Below are 19579 nucleotides of genomic sequence, written 5' to 3'. Positions count from 1 at the left end.
CATCTCTTCAACTCTCAAGCAGATACACCTATGTATAAGGTGCACCAACCATAAATAAAATTGTTTTGCACCATTCCATTCTTGCTGCACAATTACGAGACCTTCATTATTGCTTCAGCAAACACAGTGATAAAGCAGTGAGCAGCAGTAATATAAAATAAACAATGAGTTAAGTGAGAAGAAATTTACATTCCATGCAAAAAAATGATCCAGCTGACAAGCACAATTCCACAATATGGCAGTTGTCTACCAGATAATTAATAATCGAATAAGCGGATGTGATGCAGAGTGCTATAATGAAAGAAAGTTTATTTCATTATTATTTAATTAAACAGTGCTTTAGCTCTTATTATGTAAGTTTATTTTATCATTGTTTAATTAAACTAAGATTAAGCAGTGATTTCACTCATACATGTTTACCTTGGTAATATTAACGCTGCTATACTTTATATGTGTACAAAGTACGCCTTGCGCTTGATCATGTTACGAAAAATGGTGCACCTGCTCTGGTGTAAAGCAGCCGGTAATACTAACCACAACCTCACTGTACATTTATTTTCTTGAGAAATTTGTTATTAACAATCTATTTGAGATTGAAAGTAGCACATACTCAAAAGTGCAACACTGGAAGGAAAAATTATGACATTATCCTTCAATTAATTTAATTTTGGCACAGAAAGGGGTGAAATATGCAGCTATAAAATAATCTGTTTAACTACTTACCCAAGGAAATAAAATGTCTGACAAATAGCAGAAGTGTTTTCAAGTGTAGATTAAAGACATTTCTCTCCAACTACTTGTTCTATGCAATAGAGGAATTCTTGAATGTAAGTAGTTTTCATCTTTTATGTGAAATGTGTGTGTTTGTTCTGTTGACACATTCCACAGCATAATGTTGGTTGTGAATATGACCTATGGAACAAGTAACTAACTGATTAACTAAGTAACTAACTAGCTGTAACCAAGAGTGGAGCTTCCCTCTTTCTCTCCCAACTGTTAGTGTAACTTCATCCAACCTAAACCCTCCCTCAAGTCAAGCTGCAGCAACAGGACAATGAAGTCAAGTGTTTATATAGGTATGTTTGTGTCTATTGTATTATTTCTCTGTAAAAGAATTTCATCCAGAAGCTTTGTAATGTTTTCAGTCTTGTTTATATGAGTAAAGACCACTCGACATCTCAAATAAATGGTGAATTATTGCTTTTACTACTTCATTTGTTTATATAGCCTACTATGAACATTTGCTACACTTCTTTGATTTAACCTGTACTCTTGCACAGACCATTCCTTCTGTGCATTTTGATTATTCAAAAATATTCTAGTCCAGCCTCCTTCAGACAACAGTTTCCTATCACATGTTTCTATAACACAATGTTTGGTTTCAAACAGAAAAGTCACAAATCATGTAAGTATTTTGTTATATTTTTTTGATAGGGTGTACTTAAACTATATGGTGAATATTGTCCATTTCTCTAATTGTCATTCTGTTATTCACACATAATATTCACTGAAATTTTTTGTTGACTGCGTAATTCTAGGTGGGATGGCTGCTGCTGTGCCTGGTGAGCTGAAAGGTTACTGGGAAGCATTTAATACCTATAAAAGTGGGAATGTGACCTGGAGAGATCTTGTGTATGCATCAGTTAAAATCTGCCAGGAAAGTTTCGAGGTTAATTCCAACTTAGCAGAACTTCTTAAGTCAAATGAGGACAACATTAAAAAAAGTGAGACACTCAGGTAAGTGACATTTACACAGGCCTTAGGAGTCTGACTTAAGAAAGCAGAAACAATAACACACTTATAAAAATAGTGTTGCATAGCCAGTTATAATGTGATATACTTGTAATAATGGAAAGTAAAACAGACTGTCATTATCAGAGAAGAATTTAGATTCACCCCTTACTATAAATGACATGCCAGTGATTTATGGGAAATAAAATTAATTGAGAAATGGAGGCATATCCTATCAGAATGTTGTCAAGTGAAATACTGGCATAACTGGAATCTTGGTGTGGGGAACCATATGATGTAAATTCCAAACACCACCGCTACTAATTAAATGCTCTCATGGCTCAGATTTTGTCATGGACATTCTAAACCCTCACATTTTATCTTTCATGACAAAACATCCAGGTATATTTTTCAAAAAGATGATCCTCATTACCATTCAACAGGTATATCTTTGAGAAGTTTCCAACATGAAAAGGAACTTCTTTGCATAAAGAATCTGTCTTCATCCACATTAAATTTTTTATTAATATTCAATGGAAATTCTGTAAAAAAAAAATAATGTTGCAGCATAAATGTATGTGTTATAAAGTATGTAGGGTGGGAGAAGAGATGGAGATTATAGCATATAAAACATCTCATCAGTTAGAACTGATATAATGAACATTTCTTTTAAAAAACAGAAAAAATATTATTTCATTAAAATACATTCATGCGAATACTCTTTTGAACAGGTTTGTGAATCACAGCAGCTTTATGAAACATAATTCCTTCCTATCAAAATAATTAAAATCTTTTGTGACCCTTACAGAGGAAACTCCCCATCATACCCTCCTCAGACTTAGTGGTAAGATGGCCCAGTGGATAGTCTGACAAAATCTGAACACAAATCAAGCACGAAAACTGGAAGAAGGCGTACTGAACCATGAAAAAAGAAACAAAATATAAACAGTGAATGGTATAAGCTCAAGATGTACAACATCGAGAGGTTTAGAAAAGCCACACCTCATGGTTGTGTGATCAAGGTGTTAGACTGCCAAGTGGGCGATCCTTGTTCACTTCTCCCTCACCCCACATTTTTTTCACAAAACTATGAACTGTCCATGTAGTTATTGACGTGGCTGTTTGCTGTATTCAAATTTGTGTCTGTCTTGGTGTAATGTCCGTTGGCAATAGCAATGTGTAAGGAAGGAACCTATAATGAAAGTTGATTCCACACAAAGTCTCTATTAGCAGCCAAAATGAAGTGGCTGTCAAATGGGAACCAAAAATGTTTGATGACAAGGCAACACATAAACTGAATCCTCCACTGGAAAACATATCTGGTGTATCATACACAACATTGATGACAGTATGTGTGTCATATGATGAGAATCTCTTATCAGTGCACTTAACTTGTACACCAGGTGAGTGAGTGAGATGTGCCTCCTTGCCCAGTTTAGGTGTTTCTATGAATGTGGATGTGATCACTCCCAAAAAAGTGAAGAACATAAGCTGCAACAAATAAACGCAACAGTTTCACAGTCACACAGTTTTCCTTGTGCACTATAAAAACATAGGTTTTTAATATTTTTTTAAGTTTTGGCCTTGAATTCCTTTACTGTAATATAGTTCATTTCCATTTATATGTTGATTTCATTTCTGTGAGAGGTCTATGTGACATCTCACCTGCTCTCTCTATTCATCACATTTACTTGCGACAGTAATATATTGTTACCACATGACTCATATTCTGTAACCAATGTAATGTGTGCCAATTGCCAAGACTACAGAAAGAGAACAGGGCACAAGGGAGGTTTGAATGCAGATCTCACATTTTGAAGTCCAACACTGTGACTCCATAACCACAAGGCCATGGCTATTCCATTTCACTTGAAGTTGCACATCTTGAACTTGAACCATTCACTGTTTCTATTTTGCTTCTTTTTTCACAGTTCTGTGCACCTTCTTCCTGTTTTCATGCTTGATCTGTGTTCAGTTTTTTATGAGCTATCCAATGAGCCATCTCACCAATAAATCTGAAGGGGGTATGATGGTGAGATTCCCTTGTTAAAATAAAAACCCTCTTTAAGTGTTTGATCATAATAATGATTTTTGTAAACATCATGGAAGTATGGTGAGCCTGGTGTAATTTTTTTAAGTTAAAAATTAAAACAGTTTTGATTACATAAAACATTTATTACAATGGTGACCAGTTTCAATACATTTGTTAGGCCATCTGCAGACCATTCTCTGAAATAAAAGTCCATTCACACACTTAAAGAGACATCTGTCACTAGGAATTGCAAGTTGAAAACATAAACATCAGAATAATTAAAAGAAAATATATCCAGTGGTGGGAGGCGGAGGTGGTTAACAGGTCAGGCACTGTCTGTTGAGAAATGAACGTCAACTTCTAGATAGCACGGAGAGGCTATGGTTTAAGAAGGAGAGGCTTCACCCACTGCCTTCCACGTGATGTCAGTATTAGCTACTGAGGTGCACAGTAAGTAAAAATGTTACAAAAGTAATGTATATACAAACTAGTAGGATAAAATAAAATACAAAAAAGGAAATTAAGGAACTTAACTGCTAAAGTTATCAGAGTATGTTACATAAAATAACAGGCAGTGAACTAACAGCAGTCTGTTCTGAGAATGAAGACTGCTCTGTGTGGGGCATTCATGAACTCTGTCTCTATACGTTGAGTATAACCACAGCAAAGATAAATTAATGAGATACTTTTTATTGATATGTAGATAATCACAAAAGGAATGGCGGAGTGCTGACACACAAATATGAATGTGTGTGTTTCCCTCTCCATTCAAATCATATCCACTGGTGTAGATAAAGCACAGAAACAAAAGTCTTTCTTGAAGCCACATTAAAAAGATATTAATGTTCTAATGCTGTGAGACTTATTATTGATAATCATTATTTTTGTGTTATCTTGTTGCCCCTGTGGAGCTGTACCATGGGAAGCAAGGAGAGGATGTTGTTTGGTGGCCAGTATCACCTTTCTATAACACAAACTGCATGCATGTATTAACTGGGTTCTTTACTCATAAGAATAAGAAAGCTTCTTAACTTAAGCTAATTGTTGTTGTACAAGCTCTTCAATAATAGTCTCTGTTAGCCTCACTGCTGGTGAAGTACAAGTTCTGCTATGTACACTATTCTGGTCTCTAGGTACTGACTGACTCTGAGCTAGAGGCTGAGCTAACTCTGACTGGGCTGCGACTGATGACTCGACTCATTGACTCTCTGCATGACTGACTGGGCCCTCCAGTCCATGGCAGTGATCTAAATACTAGCAGCTGAGAGGGCATTGGTGGCACATTACTTGCCAGTCTCTATTTGTCCTCTCTCCTGATAGGCGTGTTGCTTCTCACAACCTCTTTGCTACCTGGTGTGCTGGCGACAGCTTACGCCAGCACATTACTCCCCCCAAAATGCCACACCATTGTCATGTAGTCAGGCTGTGAATGACAACAGGGAGGGAGGCAGGACGCTAGATGTAGTGATGAGCCGGGAGCCGTAGCTGTGGAGGACGGCGTACTCCTGACTGTACCCCGCCATTTGGCTTGCGAGTCAATAGGAACATCCTCCAGAAAACTGCTGCCAGGGCACACATCCAGGCCTGAAGGCAAGTCTGGGGCAATAATGATGATAGTGAGTCCAGGTCCATGGGGTCAACAAGTGGGGATGGTGGGGGCAAAGACTCCATCCACTCCTCCTGAGGTGCCCTCGTGGCACCAGCAGATGGCTGCAAAGGCCATGTGGTCCTGTAAAGCTGTGAATCTGGGGGAAGAAAAGCAGCAGAATCATGGGGCAAATGACATGCGTGAATTTGGTTCTGGTGGCAGCGTTGCAGACCATTGGGACCTGCAATTGAGTACATAGAAGAGCCAATGTATTCCTGGATCACGCCTCTTTCCCGGCACCCGCTGTTGCCATAAACCTTGAAATGAACAGGATCACGTAGCTCAAAGTGATACCTGTGGACCATTGGTAGCGTTGGATGCTGCAGTGTGTGTAGCAGTGTCCGACGGTGGTGGCCATGCAGAAGTTCTGCCAGTGATGGTCTGTCTCGCAGGTGGGAGCGATAGTAGGTGAGCAGTAGTTGCAACACTGGTACCCATGTGTGCGCGGTGCAAAGCGTAGCCATCTGTTGCTTAAAAGTGTGTAGAAAGCATTCTGCTTCTCCGTTGGACTGCGGGTGAAAAGGAGCACTTGTTAGAGATGAATGCCACTTTGTTCACAAAACTGTTTAAAATCACATGAAGTGAACTGTGGTCTGTTGTCCAACACAAGTATTTCTGACAAACCTTCTAAGCAAAATATGGAGGACAGTGCTTGAATGGTGCTACGTGATGTGGTAGAAGCCATAGGCACTGCAAATCGAAACTTGCTGAAAGAGTCTACAACTATGAGCCAATGAGTGTTCCAGAATGGTCCTGCAAAATCTATGTGCGCTTGTTGCCATGGCAATTGAGAATGTTTGTGGTGGAGCTGATTGGGTTTCCAGACATGCATGACACTATGACATCCTCTGCTCAATATGCGCATACAAACCCTGCAGAATACACACGCTAACTGTTTACTGTGAATAATTCCCCAATGTCTGTGGTGGAGCAATCACAACACATCCTTTTGCAACACTTTGGGCATAAGCACATGTGATTGTCCGCTGTCATTTTGAACTAGAATAAACCCTGTTGAACGGAAAGGTTATGCGACATGCAAAATATCGGTGCGCAATTCAGTTCTGGATACCGTTCAATAAGCAAGAGCAAGACATGCAAATATAATGCAATAAAATCTTGAGCTCTGGGTCTGCTTCTGTGGCTTGTGCACTTTTTAGGCAGTGCAAGGAAAAAGATTCCAGCAATTCAGAGTCCTGCACATCGATTTGGCAACAAGATGCGGCAGATGATCAAAATCAGAATCTGGGCCAATTGGAAGGCATCTGCATCACCATGCTTTTCCGTAGGTCTGTGCACAATTTCATACTAATACTGTGAAAGCAACAAAGCCTATCACTGCAATTTTTGAGCAGTGCATGTAGGAACTGGCTTTGGTGGATGAAACAAGGACTGCAAAGGCTTGTGATCTGTCACTAAATAGAACTTGTGACCATACAAATAGTGATGGAATTTTGTCACACCATACACAATGAGGAGAGCTTCTTTTTCAATTTGAAAATAATTGCACTGAGTCTGAGTTAACAACTGTGAGGGAAAAGCAATAGGTATGTCTTATGCACAATTTCTGTTCGAAAGCACAGAGCCGATTCTGAAGGAAGAAGTGTAGACTTGAAAAACTACTGGCTTGGCATGGTCAAAATGTAATAAACATCTGTCGCTGAGCAAGGCGTTGTTGAATTTCTGAAATGCCTCTTGACAGTCTTTAGTCCATACAAAAGGTACATTTTTGTGACGCAATGGTGCCATGATCTGAGTGGCATTCGGGATGAACTGAAGGTAGTGTGTCATCTTGCCTAGTGCTGACTGCAGTTCATATACATTGTGAGGAACAGGCAGGTCACAGATTGCAAGCAAATTACCTCTACCAGTCATATGGACATACCACTGTGTGCTCTTCGAATCAGTTTGCAGTTTCCCAGCTAGCACATGGGCACATAGACTGAACATGGTCACCAACAAAGCATCAGCCAGACAAGGACAGAGAAGTGTCCTACTTAGGCTATCTGGAGCCTTTGGCGCCACTTCAGCAGATGCACTGTGTGTTGTGCTCGGAATATGCTCCATAGATATCACGATCAAATACAGTGCTGCAAGGTACTGGTTAAAGATGGGGAGACTAGATAAGGTACACACAATAACTGGTGTGCCGATAGGGATGATACATCACTTTAAAAGTTGGTGTTTGAATACATGGCAAGGTGAGTGGGATGTAAGTGATAAGGGACGTAGACTGCAGGATTTCCTCCCTGACATAAGGGAGTGGTTTAGAATGAAACATATTGATCCTTGGTATGGTACATTTCTTAACTGTACACAGACCTTACCCCATGCACTTAAACCGTGTGAGTCTGAGGCAGACACCTACATGCACATGTGAGGAAAAAGGTTTCCCAGAAAACCCTGCCTTTTTCTGTGGGCAATACATGAACAATAGACATACATTACACTCAGACTACGCAGATACAGACATAGATATACACACAGCAATAAGAGACGAAGAACAATGGGCACAATTAAACGTATTGACTAATGGTATTTCAAAAACAATACATGAAGAATACATGCGGACACAACATAACAGACATGCCTATGTGCAATGTAACAACAATCTCCAGAGGGTGGACAGTGATACCCACGGTGACAGGGGAAACAGTGGCAATGAGGAGGAACAGGAGGAGGAAGCTGAGATGTGACAGTAAATGAGCCAAGAAATCACCAAATGCTGTACACAGATGGGCACCTAAAGTTAATACATAGGGTTAGTAACAAATAGCATAAACAATACTATTTCTCTACAATAACCATTAGTGTGTGTGTGTGTGTGTGTGTGTGTGTGTGTGTGTGTGTGTGTGTGTGGGCACACGCACGCGAAGGTTCGCAAGAGAGCTCCTGTAAAGTTTGGAAGGTAGAAGATAAGGTACTGGCAGAAGTAAAGCTGTGTGGATGGGGTATGAGCCATGCTTGTATAGCTCAGATGGTAGAGCACTTGCCAACAAAAGGCAAAGGTCCTGAGTTCGAGTCTCAGTCTGGCACACAGTTTTAATCTGTCAGGAAGTTTCACTTAATTATGAAATAAACAGGAAGTGAAAGGAAGCTAAGGCAAAATGACTGCATGAAAAATATGAAGACACTGAAAAAGAAATAATTGTTGGAATGACTGACTCAGCTTACAGAAAAGGCAAAACAGACTATGGTGAAATTAAAAACACTGGTGATAACCTTAAGTGTGCACTGGGAATTCCACTGTTAAATGCAGAGGAGAGAGCAGACTGGCGGAAAGAGTACACTGAAGGCCTCTAAGAGGGGAGGACTTGTCTGATGACATGATGGAAGAAAAACAGGGAAGTGATAGGGGATCCCATATTAGAATCAGCATTTAAAAGAGCTTTTGATGAGTTAAGAACAACAAAGCAGAAGGGATAGATTACATTTCCATCAGAATTTCTAAAATCACTGAAGGGAAGTGGCAACAAAACAACTATTTGTGTTGGTGTGTAACATGTATGAGATTGGTGATATACCATCAGACTTTTGGAAATATATCATCCACACGTTTCTGAAGATTACAAGAGCCACCAAGTGTGAGAATGATCAAACAATCAGCTTGACAGATCATACATCCAAGCTTGGCTTTAACAAAGGTAAAGGCCCAAGAGATCCAGTTCTGATGTGGTTGATAATGGAAGCAAGAGTGGAGAAAAATCAAGATACATTCATAGAACCTGTTGCCTGGAAAAGCATTCAACATTGTCAAATAGTGCAAGATAATCGAAATTCTGCGAAAAATGGATGTAAGCTATAGGGAGAGGCAGGTAATATACAATATGTACCAGATCCAAGAGGGAACAATGAGACTAGAAGATCAAGAATGAAGTGTTCAGATTAAAAAAGAGTGTAAGGCTGGGATGTAGTGTTTCACCATTATGGTTCAATCTATACATCGAAGAAGGAATGACAGAAATAAAAGAAGGTTTAAGAGTGCGATTAAACTTCATGGTGAAAGGATACTAATGATAAGATTCACTGTTAACATTGCTATTCTCAGAGAAAGTGAAAAAGAATGTGGACTGAGAGCAAATCAAAGAAAGATGAAACAGTGAGAAGTAGCAGAAGTGAGAGCAATGAGAAACTTAACATCAGGATTGATGGTCACGAAGTAGATGAAGTTAAGGAATTCTGCTACCTAGGCAGCAAAATAACCAATGACAGGCAGAGCAAGGAGGACATCAAAAGCAGACTAGCAGTGGCAAAAAGGGCATTCCTGGCCAAGAGAAGTCTACTAGTATCAAACATAGACTTAGTTTGAGGAAGAAATTTCTTAGAATGTACTTCTAGAGCACAGCATACTATGGTAGTGAAACATGGACTACAGCAACAATGGAGCAGAAGAGAATTGAAGCACCTGAGATATGGTGTTACAGATTTATATTGAAAATTAGATGGACTGATAAGTTAAGGAGGGTCTCTGCAGAATTGGTGAGGAAAGGATAAATGAGAAACACTGAAAGAAGAAGGGACAGGATGGTAGGACATTTGTTAAACCACCAGGGAATCATTTCCATGGTACTAGAGACAGAGGGTAAAACCAGTAGAGGAAGATAGAGGATGGAATACATCCAAAAATAATTGAGGATGTAGGATTCAAGTGCTAATCTGAGGCAAAAATGCTGGCACAAGAGACAAAGCTGCAACTACTTTGCTGCTTCCCCCATGGGCACAAGCACTAGCAGGCAGTTCATCTGTGGCCATCTGCATTTGATCGTAGTCATTTACATTCAACATTTGAAATGAATCCATTGAAAATCATTTAGTGCATTTATTTTAATGTTCTTTCATTTTATTCATAATTTTTTTTATAAAATTCACTTATTACTTTGTTATCATTACACCACTGGAATTGACACACATTAGCCAAGACTCTTTTGTTATTTACTCCTGCCATTTACACACTGTGTTATTCAAATGTCTTACAATGAGGTGACAAAAGTGATAAGCACATTTACAGATGGCAGTAAGCACTGCATTAATGGAACTGTCATTTGTACTCAGGTGATTCATGTGAAAATTATTTCTGGTGTGATTATGGCAGTACAATGGAAATTAACATACTTTCAATGCAGATTGATGGTTGGAGCTAGACACATGAGACATTTTTGTTTTGGAAATTGTTAGGGAGCTCAATATTCAGAGATCCAAGTGTGCAGAGAATGGCAAATTTCAGGTACTACCATTCACCAGGGACAACACAGTAGCTGTCAGCCTTCACTTAACAACTTAGAGCAGCAGCATTTGTGTACATTGTCACTGCTAACAGACAAGCATCACTGCATAAAATAGCCATAGAAATTCCTATGGAATGCATGATGAACGTACCTGTTAGGACTGTGTAGTGGAATGGGCTGTATCAGCAGATGACTGACATGAGTGCCTTTGCTGACAGCATGACATGGCCTGCAGCACCTCCCCTGGACTCATAACCATTTTGGTTGAACCCTAGATGACTGGAAAACTGTGGCCTGGTTGGCAAGAGCTGTTGGTTGGGTTTGAGTATGGCATAGACCCCATAACGCCTTTCATCCAGGTTGTCAAAGCACTGTGCAACCTAATGGTGGTTCCATAATGTTGTGGGCTGTGTTTACATGGAATGTACGGGGTCCTAGTTATGTTCGGCTGCTTGGAGACCATTTGCAGCCATTGATGGACTTCACATTCCCAGGCAACGATGGAATTCTTATGGATGACACTTGGCTTGTCACCGGGCCACAATTCTTTGCGATTGGTTTGAAGAACATTCTGGACAGTTTGAGTGCAGGTTTTCCTACACAAATCATCAAGCATGAATCCCACTCAACTTTTATGGGACATAAATGAGAGGTCAGATTGTGCACAAAATCCTGCACTGCCAATGCTTTTGCAATTATGGACAACTATAGAGGCAGTATGGCTCAGTATTTCTGCAGGGGACTTCCAGTGACTTCTTGAGAAGATGCCATGTTGAACTGTTGCACTATGCCAGGAGAAAGGAGGTCCGATATGGTGTTAGAAGGTATCCCATGACTCTTTTCATCACAGTGTCTATTATAGTATTAATTTCCAACTTTTCACGTAATAAACATACAATCAAATTTAATTGTAATCATCAGTCCAGAATCTTAAGTGTTTTCTGGTGGATGATTTATCTTGACACATAGCTATAGTATTTATTTTTGGGGTTTATTACGAACTAAAATAATTTATTCTTTTGTCAACGTACATATTAGTTTTTGAGTCTCATGCATTCACAGTTGTGATTTTATGAGCATTGGAAACATATTTTACTGATAATTATGATTGTACTCATTTTCAAATCAGTTTTCTCTCCTATTTTTGGGAAGTTCTTGGCAACATTCCACATAGTACACACCTTCAGCGGACAACACAGTGTTGTAGCTGCAATATTATTATGTGGCATTTCACCTATTACCTTAGAATACTGCCACCTCATGGAGACATTTTCTCAGCAATGCCTGCATGAAGTAGCACTAAGCCCACCTCACCCTACTACTGTATATACATATATTAAACAATTATGAATCAAATAGAAATGAGCCAAAACTTGTATACCAACTTGTTACGGTGAACAATTCTGCATGTAAATATTTACATACCTAAAACATAAGTGATGTCTACTTTTTAAACATATTCATACATCTCAGTAATAAACATCTTTGTGAGCATGAATGAAATCAGTTTTAACAGAATTAATTGCCTATATCCAATTATTACATTCAAACACTAAGCAGTGGCAAGGTTCAAACCCAGGACCCATAATATTTTAGTGATTTGTCAAAGATTACCATATCCCTGTAAGTTCCCAAAGGCAGCACATCATCCCCTACCCCCACATTTTTATTCCTCCCCACTCCATGCCTCCCCCTTTCCCCACCACCCTGCACCAGATTGCCGCTCACGTCAAATGCAGTCACAGTCCGCAGTTGAGCCCCAGCGGCAGGAGGCATTGGCCATGTTTGTGTGAGTTGTGCTTCTGTGAATTTGTGTGTGTTTTCTGTTTCTGATGACGAACCATTTTGTCCAAAAGTTTTAATGGTTAGCAGCCTCTTTCCTTGGGCCTGTCTGCACTCAGTGACTCCCCTACACAATGAGTAGTAATCTACCCTTTTCATATTCTTGCTCACTAATTGTTGAGTATTTATCTTCAATCTGGGACACTTATGAAATTAGATTAATAAAGGAAATACAAAAGATCCAAAAAATGGGAGTGGATTTCATCATTCACAAATAGAACAGGAAATGGGGGAAATGGTAGCTGTAGTGATCAAGTAATACACAAACTCAATCCAAGTCACACAAATATGGCTTTTTTCAAACCTCTGAACAATATGGAAATAGCTCTTGGAACTCACAAGACACAGAACAACTGATGTGCATGATACAAACTAGAATAACATAGAGAGGGTCTGTGAGCACTGCTCCACACATATATAGGCACGGGCTGGCAGTAGATGTTGCAGCAGAGACTGTGCTGCATGCACACTTCCTACCGGTAGCCTCTAGTGACTTGCCCTCGCTGATACAGATGGTGCTCGATTCATATGCATAGATGCAGTGCACTCACACCCACATGCACTAGTAGCAGGATACAGCAATAGTTGTGCATGAAATACCCTTAACCACTCAAAATAAAGTGTCTTGTAGAGCACTGATGTGGCTATAGATGTATCTACAGAGACTGAAATTGAAGACTACTTGGAAAGAAAGGGTTAAGTCCAAATCTCATGAAAATGAGTTAGTGGTATCATCATGAAGTTCATCAGATGTACTCTCAGTTGGGTGAACATAAATGAATGTGTGGATATAGTCACAGAGTTGTAGTCAGATTAAAATATGGTATACACAGAGAAAACAGATCAAGTCCATCCAATACATGTACAGAAAGGGTGAAGTTCAGCAGGTGCAGATTTCTGAGCTGAATTGATTTATTTTGTCTGCTTTTATGGAAGTCTCATTGTTGACGTTGTTAAATGGAATGTCATTGCTTATCTTTCTTACATATTGTCGAAGCTGACACGGAGCAGATTTGACATTAGCTTATTTGCTTTATGCTGTGGTGGAACTGAATTTCATGCCATGATTTGTGCTAACACAGAGCAGCCTTGACAATCGCTTTGGCACTTTGTGGTGTGGTAGAGAGAATTTCATGTAAAATCCAACTGATGTCAGTGTTTCAACTGGTGATGGAATATCCAAAGTCAAGCTGCAGTGGTAAGTCCAGAAAAAGACAGAACTGTGGTAGACACTCTGAAGTATCTAAAAAGTTAAGAACAATGTCACATGAAATACGAGAGCATTGTGACTGTGAGAAGAATTGTACTGACGTGCTAACTGATACAGGAAGTCTACATTAATATCTAATTTCAATTTGCTGAAGGTCTGGAATGAGGAAAGTTGTCACCTGACAGGGCTGATTTATGGTGACAATGTACAATGCCTAAGGCATTTGCAGAGATGAGACAGTAGCTACTTTGCATGATTATACATTTCATTATAAGGTCACAAAATAAGAGACATTACTGTGACAGAATTGTTTGTTTGTCAAAAGGTCCTTGTATCACTGCATCATATTTCAAAGAAAGGATTAGAAACTAACAGGAATTCCTTAAAAAATGAAGGCATGGCACTAGTTCATAAATGAGGGAAACACAGAAACCAAGTTCATAAACTGTCAACAGAAACTGAGCAAAACTCTGCACTCATATCACATTATTTAAAGGACAGTCCAGGCATTACAGCATAAATAAAACACAGAAATTGTATGTGCCTGAAGAACTCACAATCAAGATGTTCAAAATGTTTCAAGAGACACATTCTATTTGTTCCATATCATATGGAACTTATTCTAAAATACTGAATACAAAATTTAAATCTCTAGAGGCACAACTCACACATACGACAAATGGAAAGGAAAGATCAGACTTTCAAAGTCAGTGTAATAGACAATCTCGACAGAGAAGCAGAAAGTTTAAAAACACAGAATCGATATGTAAGGATTTCCAACAAAATCTTCCATGTCCATACATCAGCACCAACATTGTCTATTGTAAGTGACAGCTTTCTCTATATCTATTGACATATATCGAGTCTCAGACAGTAATGCAGTGTTTTGTGTTTATCCTGAAACTATAGGGAAGAAAGCTTCAAATGAAGTAGTTTCCTTCTGCATCAGTATGTTACTTCATTTTTGGATCCTGAGGTTAAAAATTTGGAAATCTTCTGTGACACATGTGGTGATCAAAACAAAAACCACACAATTTTCAGGTTCATCCATTATCTTGTCCATCATGCAAAGTGATTTGAATCAATTTATGTGACATTCCCAGTAAGAGGACTTTCATACCTGGAAAGTGACAAAGATATGGGCCTCATCAGATGTAAAACAATAGCTGAGCTCCCAAAGGACTGGACAGACATAATTAAGGATGCACATGTGAAAACCACTCCTTTTCAGGTTATTGAAGTTGATGGCTTAATGATACGTGATGGGACTGAATTCTTGCAACCAAGATACCGACCAAAATATCCATTCCCATCGAGATTTATTAAGGAGATGAGGATAGAATGTCACCATCCAAGGATTGTCATATATTGTGACACTTACAATGGACCTTGGATTACATCAGTTGTTACTGCTCCTGCTGAACAAATGGAAGAGGGACCAGAACTTGCAGAAGGAGAGTTTTTGTTCCCTTCACTCTGTTATGAATGCAGGCTGGTAAGGACTTCAGTCACAGTAATGAAATAAAACTAGATCATATCAGTGTATGAAATAGAAGGACCTGCTTTACTATAACAAACCTATTGAGATACCATGCTAATAAGAGGTTGCATGTCGAATATTTCAGGAGTGCTACCTATCACCAAGGGATCTGCAAGAACTGAAGGTGTTCTGTGACACAGGGGCCAAAGAGTACTATAAAAATATTCCTTTCTGACAGTGAATTTACAAACACATTTTAAGTTATTTCTTTGTCATAATTAAAATGTGAGAAATGAAAACTGTGGATTATAAAAACTGTAATTTATGCTGATAACTGAAATTAAGTCATATTAACTATATTTTTAATGAATGTGTTGTAACCATTTAATTAATAATTGTTGGTAGTTGTATACCAGGGGATTTGAAGATACAAAAGTTGAGACATGGGCTTATTAATCATTATAATTTAAATGAGATCAATGAAAATAAAAACAGAATATGGATAAACAGTATTGTTCCTAATACCTGATTAGTCACAAACAACCTGTACATTAATGACTAGACTCAAAGGTGAATAAAGATGAATAGATGGCTACGAAGTCTTTCGCGACGTATTTCTTGAGTAAAAATCTCTCGGTGTACATGCCGCGTCAATTCAGGATAAAACTCCAAGCTTTGGACCACTACCTCCATGGTCGTCGTCAGGGCTAAAACTGACTGTCGTGAACTAGCGAGGTTCCCACTTTTATATGCAAAGGACGGCTTCTGATTGGCTGGAATACGTCAGCGATATGGCGTGTAGTGAAGTGGTGCCCTCTACTTCCATAGATGTAGTTGCTATCCCGCGTTGCTTGCAGCGCCATCCCTTGAATCAGGAGGTAAAGTGCGAGAAGTTTTTCTCTGCGATTTTTCTTTATCCAGTGCACTCTTCCAAGTGTTGCTAAGTGCATAGCCATTGTCTCTATTAAAGTTATTATCGCTGAGTCTAATTTCGACTGCTTCCCGGATCACAGAGTCCCAGTAATTCGATGCGTGGGCTATTACTCTGGTTTCTTCAAATAAAATCTTATGCTTGTTAAGCAGGCTATGTTCAGCCACCGCTGATTTTTCCAAATACCTGTATTTCAGGTGGTGTTGGTGCTCAATGCAGCGGTTGGCAACGGTTCTTACAGACTGGCCCACGTAATTCTTGCCGCATTCGCAAGGAATAGTATAAATTCCTGGCACTCTTAAGCTGAGACTGTCTTTGACTGGTCTCAAAATTTCCTTAATTTTCCTAGGTGGTCGGAAAACTGATTTTATTCCTTGCCTCTTCAGGACTCTGGCTATCTTGCTCGTTGTAGCACCGCAAAAAGGAAGCCGTGCTATGTGTTGGTCCTCTTCTTGTATGTGGCCGGCATCATGTCTTACTTTCTTGGACAATACTGATTTAATTTCACTGGCAGAATAACCATTCCTCTTGAAAACAGTCGTCAAATGGTTAATCTCGAGACCGAGGTGGTCCTTGTCGGAAATAGTCCTGGCTCTGTGTACTAAAGTATTCAGCATAACTCTCTTCTGAGACGGATGATGGAAGCTATGGCTATGCAGATATAAGTCTGTATGGGTTGGCTTCCTGTACACAGAATGGCCCAGTCGTCCATCCGGCTTTCGCTCTACCAACACATCTAAAAAGGTAACTTCCCTTCCTTCTCTACCTCCAATGTAAATTTTATGTTTGGATGTACACCATTCAGATGTTCGACGAACTGCTGCAGCGTGTCGCTGCCGTGTGGCCAGATTAAAAAAGTATCGTCGACGTATCTGTAGAAGCATGATGGGTGGAGGTGAGCACTGCTCAGGGCTCATTCTTGGAAGTCCTCCATGAAAGAATTCGCTATTGCTGGTGACAGTGGCGAACCCATGGCTGTTCCATCCATCATTTCATAATAATTTCCACTGTATAAAAAATAAGTGGTCGTCAAGGTATGCTGGAAAAACTTCAAAATTTCTGAGGAGAAATGAGCAGCCAACAGTTGTAATGTGTCATCCACAGGTACTTTGGTGAACAGAGAAACCACGTCGAGGCTGACCATGATATCACTTTGGCCTATCTTCATCTGTTTTATGATATCAACAAACATTTTTGAATTTTTAATATGATGTGGGCAGTGACCAACTACAGGCGCCAACAATTTAGTTAAGTGCTTTGCAAGCTTGTACGTAGGAGAGCCAATAGCGCTAACATTCGGTCTCAACGGGACGTTCTCCTTATGAACCTTTGGCAAACCGTACAGTCATGGTGGCCTAGGTGCTCTCGGCCGTAAGTTCTTCACCAGTTCGTCGGAGAGGCCAGAGCTTTTTAATAGCTCCCTTGTCTTCCTGCTGAGCGCCGATGTGGGATCCCGTCTGAGAATCCGGTATGTGCTGTCCTCCAGTAATAATCCAACTTTCTTGTGGTAATCTGTAGCATTGAGGATTACCGTGGCGTTCCCCTTGTCAGCAGGTAAAACAACTAGATCTTCATCCTTCTGCAACAATTTCAGTCCTTGTCTCTCCTCTCTGCTGATGTTTGACTTAGGCGGCTTGGATGTCGCTACAATCCGGCTAGTAGCAAGCCTTACGTCATCCGCTGCTTCTTGAGGAAGATGACGAACTGCTTGTTCCACTCCACTAATGATCTCAACCACCGGTAACTTACGTGGAGCTGGGGCAAAGTTCAATCCTTTACTGAGAGCCGAGATGGTAGCTTCATCAAGTTCCTTGTCAGAGAAGTTAATAACAGTGCGGTGAATACCGTTGGACCCAGTAGTTCCTTGATCACGGTTAAGCCGCTCAAATTTATCGGCCTGTTTCGCCGTAGTCCTGCTTAAATTGGCTCGTTGGTGTGCCGCCAAAGTCATATCCACCCATTCCCAGTCCAATGGTGAGAGGACTCCGGCCAGAAATAAATGGCGACTAAATAACAGGCGAGCGTTCATGTCTAGTTCATACCTGGTATGACGTATCCTCTCTTTCACAATGGCATGACTGGTCTTTCGTAAAATTCTGTTTACTGCAGCGCTCCTGATGTGGTGTTTGACGACTGCAAACTTCGGTACTACCTCCTTGTCACGACAGCGTTGTAAAAAAGCCAGATTGCTCAGCAACTGAGACTGTTTCAGGCGCAGCTTCTCCAGGTGACGAACGCTGCACGCTATATCCTCCCCGTAGAGGAAACTAATATGGCTACGAAGTCTTTCGCGACGTATTTCTTGAGTAAAAATCTCTCGGTGTACATGCCGCGTCAATTCAGGATAAAACTGCAAGCTTTTGACCACTACCTCCATGGTCGTCGTCAGGGCTAAAACTGACTGTCGTGAACTAGCGAGGTTCCCACTTTTATATGCAAAGGACGGCTTCTGATAGGCTGGAATACGTCAGCGATATGGCGTGTACTGAAGTGGTGCCGTCTACTTCCATAGATGTAGTTGCTATCCCGCGTTGCTTGCAGCGCCATCCCTTGAATCAGGAGGTAAAGTGCGAGAAGTTTTTCTCTGCAATTTTTCTTTATCCTGTGCACTCTTCCAAGTGTTGCTAAGTGCATAGCCGTTGTCTCTATTAAAGTTATTATCGCTGAGTCTAATTTCGACTGCTTCCCGGATCACAGAGTCCCAGTAATTCGATGCGTGGGCTATTACTCTGGTTTCTTCAAATAAAATCTTATGCTTGTTAAGCAGGCTATGTTCAGCCACCGCTGATTTTTCCAAATACCTGTATTTCAGGTGGCGTTGGTGCTCGATGCAGCGGTCGGCAACAGTTCTTACAGACTGTCATCCACAGGTACTTTGGTGAACAGAGAAACCACGTCGAGGCTGACCATGATATCACTTTGGCCTATCTTCATCTGTTTTATGATATCACTTAACTAAATTGTTGGCGCCTATAGTTGGTCACTGCCCACATCATATTAAAAATTCAAAAATGTTTGTTGATATCATAAAACAGATGAAGATAGGCCAAAGTGATATCATGGTCAGCCTCGACGTGGTTTCTCTGTTCACCAAAGTACCTGTGGATGACACATTACAACTGTTGGCTGCTCATTTCTCCTCAGAAATTTTGAAGTTTTTCCAGCATACCTTGACGACCACTTATTTTTTATACAGTGGAAATTATTATGAAATGATGGATGGAACAGCCATGGGTTCGCCACTGTCACCAGCAATAGCGAATTCTTTCATGGAGGACTTCCAAGAATGAGCCCTGAGCAGTGCTCACCTCCACCCATCATGCTTCTACAGATACGTCGACGATACTTTTTTAATCTGGCCACACGGCAGCGACACGCTGCAGCAGTTCGTCGAACATCTGAATGGTGTACATCCAAACATAAAATTTACATTGGAGGTAGAGAAGGAAGGGAAGTTACCTTTTTAGATGTGTTGGTAGA

General features: G+C 40.2%; 1 protein-coding gene across 1 annotated transcript in view; it reads left to right on the top strand.

Moving 5' to 3' along the window:
- The window catches only part of LOC126241430 (scoloptoxin SSD14-like), a 127320-nt gene that overhangs the window by 41259 nt on the left and 66482 nt on the right, over positions 1-19579 (top strand). Inside the window, exon 4 of the mRNA XM_049948005.1 lies at positions 1539-1737. Coding sequence (XP_049803962.1) covers positions 1539-1737 — 199 coding nt within the window. The remainder of the gene's footprint in view (positions 1-1538; positions 1738-19579) is intronic.

The sequence above is a fragment of the Schistocerca nitens genome, chromosome 1 (genome assembly GCF_023898315.1).
Source record: "Schistocerca nitens isolate TAMUIC-IGC-003100 chromosome 1, iqSchNite1.1, whole genome shotgun sequence".
NCBI classification, from domain to species: Eukaryota; Metazoa; Arthropoda; class Insecta; order Orthoptera; family Acrididae; genus Schistocerca; species Schistocerca nitens.
This window is presented reverse-complemented; position numbering and strand designations above follow the sequence as displayed.